The sequence below is a fragment of the Eurypyga helias genome, unplaced genomic scaffold, assembly GCF_000690775.1.
Source record: "Eurypyga helias isolate BGI_N326 unplaced genomic scaffold, ASM69077v1 scaffold46660, whole genome shotgun sequence".
NCBI classification, from domain to species: Eukaryota; Metazoa; Chordata; class Aves; order Eurypygiformes; family Eurypygidae; genus Eurypyga; species Eurypyga helias.
In genome coordinates, this window is record NW_010225867.1 from 4013 (window position 1) to 6688 (window position 2676).

The following is a 2676-nucleotide window of genomic DNA, read 5'->3' on the forward strand; positions in this document are numbered from 1 at the left end:
CAAAGCTACTCTGTGTGCTCAGTGCTTTGCCCTGAAGCCTTCACCCTGCACGTAAGACAGCGGGTGGCCTGCAAGGAGGATACCTCTGAGACCAGCCTACCAAGCTGCAAATTCACTCCCTGGACTGAAGCACCTCAAAAGAAGTACTGCCAGACAGCCACACCAGACAGGGAAGGCCCAGGGCACATCTGCAGTTCGTTACATCCAGAGAAAGAACTGCAGGGACTGAAAGACACCAAAGGTCTTCTTACAAGCCATCCACAAAGATCCAAGAGAACTTCATAATATGGCTCTTACACCAGCAGGGTAACTCAAACCAAGGACAAACTCGAACTGAGCAGGGCCAACAAATGTCCCCAGCAATCTGGTCCATTTGTTTGAGGTCCTGAAGTGCCTCTGAGAAAAATGGGGTTTTTTCCCCTCCCTCTTCCTCAGGGCAAGCATGAGAAAAATGGGGTTTTTTTCCCCTCCCTCTTCCTCAGGGGCTGTTACCACCCACCTTAGGAGACAGGATGGAGAAGTATCGCTGGCCACTCTCCCGCCTGTACAGGTAATAAATGTTTCCTGGCTTCTTCACGAGGTTGCAGGCTACATGGTTTAGATCAGCATCTCTGTTAGCTTCATCCAAGACCTAAAAAAACAAATTTAAAATTTCCACACTTGAAATAAAATGACAACAAGCTATGGCCTCTCAACCAGAGCCCAAGATAATGTCGCTTGTCACTCCAGTTGTGAGGCCTCGTCCTCCCCAGCACACGTCTTGCTTCATGCACACATCTTTACCTGCCCGGGTAGGAGATGATTTCCAAACAAATACAGTTTACTCCAAGTTTCCCTTGTCAGCTGGACCTCAGAGCTCCTGCACCCCTCCACAGAGATGGAGATACTCCAAGCATCAAGGACCTCTTTACCACAGCCCCAGGTTCACCTCTGTGCCTGTCCCCACTGTGTGCTGGACTCATTCTTCGTCTCCATACACAGCTGCTGGACCCTGAGGGCTTCCCTTCTGTGGTCCCCAAGGGAACGGACAGCAAACAAAGGGGAATTCATCTCCCTAGCTCCATCAGCTGACAGCTCCACAGCCCCGGCTCCACCAGTTAACGATTATATGACGTAGTGGCCTTGATGGCAGCAGGCCAGTTGCAGTGACTGGCAGATCCTTACCCACTCAGGCTCTAAGATTTCATCCCCAAGAGTGAAGTCTAAATTGAAGAGGATGGCCGAGCCCTGCTGAGCTTGCTGCCGTGGCCACCTGCTCCAGCAAATGAGCTGGGACAAACTGGAAAGCTAGCCCATCATCCAGTAACAGCTCATCTCTACCCAGGGCTAAAGTCCAGCCAGAGCCACATTGTCACCCCACTGCACCGAGTCCTGCCAGGAGCACAGCACACATGCTACAGATGACAAGAGTCATCTCTCCCAAAACCAGTCATCTCTCTGTCCTTCCTAACACCTGAGCTGCTTTTGACTAGCTGCCCTCGCTCCTCTGCCTTAGCAGAAGTGCCCCCTGATGTGCAGAGGACTCAGGGAAAGCACCAAGAACAACCCTCCTCCATCCCCAGCTGACTCCAGACAGTAAACCCTCCTTATTTTTCCACTGAACCTTCTCTATTTGGCTCCTGGCCATGATTCACATCCAGGCCACAGCTTCCCAAGCATCTGGCAGTTAAGACAGGTGCCAATCTTGCCCCCCTCACAAATATAAGGCAATGAGCCTCCTCCCCAGCTAGCAGAGGCATCCTCACCTTCCGAGCCTGCTCCTGCAAGTACCGGATCTGCTCAGCGATGACAGTCAATTTATTGCAGGCGTTCGCTCGGATGAAGTCATCCGCCTGTGAGGAAGAACGAGGTTTGGTCAGGATGGGGAAGAGCCACGGCCCTGCAGACCTTGCTGTGCTGGGTGTGTGCTGGAGAAGCAGCAGTCATGGCCTCAGTCAAGGCTTTAACGGGGCTGTGGGTGGTGCAAGAGCTGCTCTGCGTGTGGCTGGGGGGCAGCTGTGGCACCCCCAGGCAATGGGATGACAGCTGTGGAGCAGGGACCAGGCATGGGGAGCTGCCTGGATATACTGGTAGGCACTGCAGTGGATGAAGAGGACATGCACTGGGAGGATAGAGTAGGACTTACAGGGAAGCATTTAGGTAGACTGAGAAGCTCTGGGGGACATGCTGGGCTAGGATGTAATACTGGAAGGCAGTAGGATATACTTGGAGGCACTGGGAGGAAAAGTAGAACATACTGGGAGGCACTGGGGTGGGCTGAGAGGCACTGGACGGACTGGGAGTCTCTGGAAGGGTAATAGCACATATTGAGAGGTGCTGGAATGGGCCAGGAGTGGGCAGGAAGACGCCTCGTGGTGGACTAAAGGCACTAGGACATACTGGGATGGACTGGAAGCTTAGTGGGATGTTCTGAGAGCCCCTGGGGAACAGCAAGACACAGTGGGAGGCAGTGAGGTTTGATGGGAGGTACTGGAGGCCTAGTGCGGCCCACTGGGGAACACGGGAACGTACTGGGTGGCACCGGGAGGCACACAAGGATACTGGGGCATACTGGGAGGGCAGTGGGATATGGCAGGGGGCACCGCGGACCACGGGACACACGGGGAGGCTGCCGGCGACACGGGAGAACAGCGCAACGTGCCGGCAGGCGCCAGGGCCGCCGGCTGGGGAGACCCT

At 54.5% G+C, this 2676-nt stretch overlaps 1 protein-coding gene across 1 annotated transcript in view; it reads right to left on the reverse strand.

The window, feature by feature from the left end:
* Positions 1-1832, reverse strand: part of LOC104509023 (chromosome unknown open reading frame, human C1orf50) — a gene marked incomplete at its 5' end in the record, with an annotated part of 2202 nt that extends 370 nt beyond the window's left edge. Inside the window, 2 exons of the mRNA XM_010150824.1 lie at positions 500-631; positions 1746-1832. Coding sequence (XP_010149126.1) covers positions 500-631; positions 1746-1832 — 219 coding nt within the window. The remainder of the gene's footprint in view (positions 1-499; positions 632-1745) is intronic.
* Positions 1833-2676: the final 844 nt, after the last annotated feature.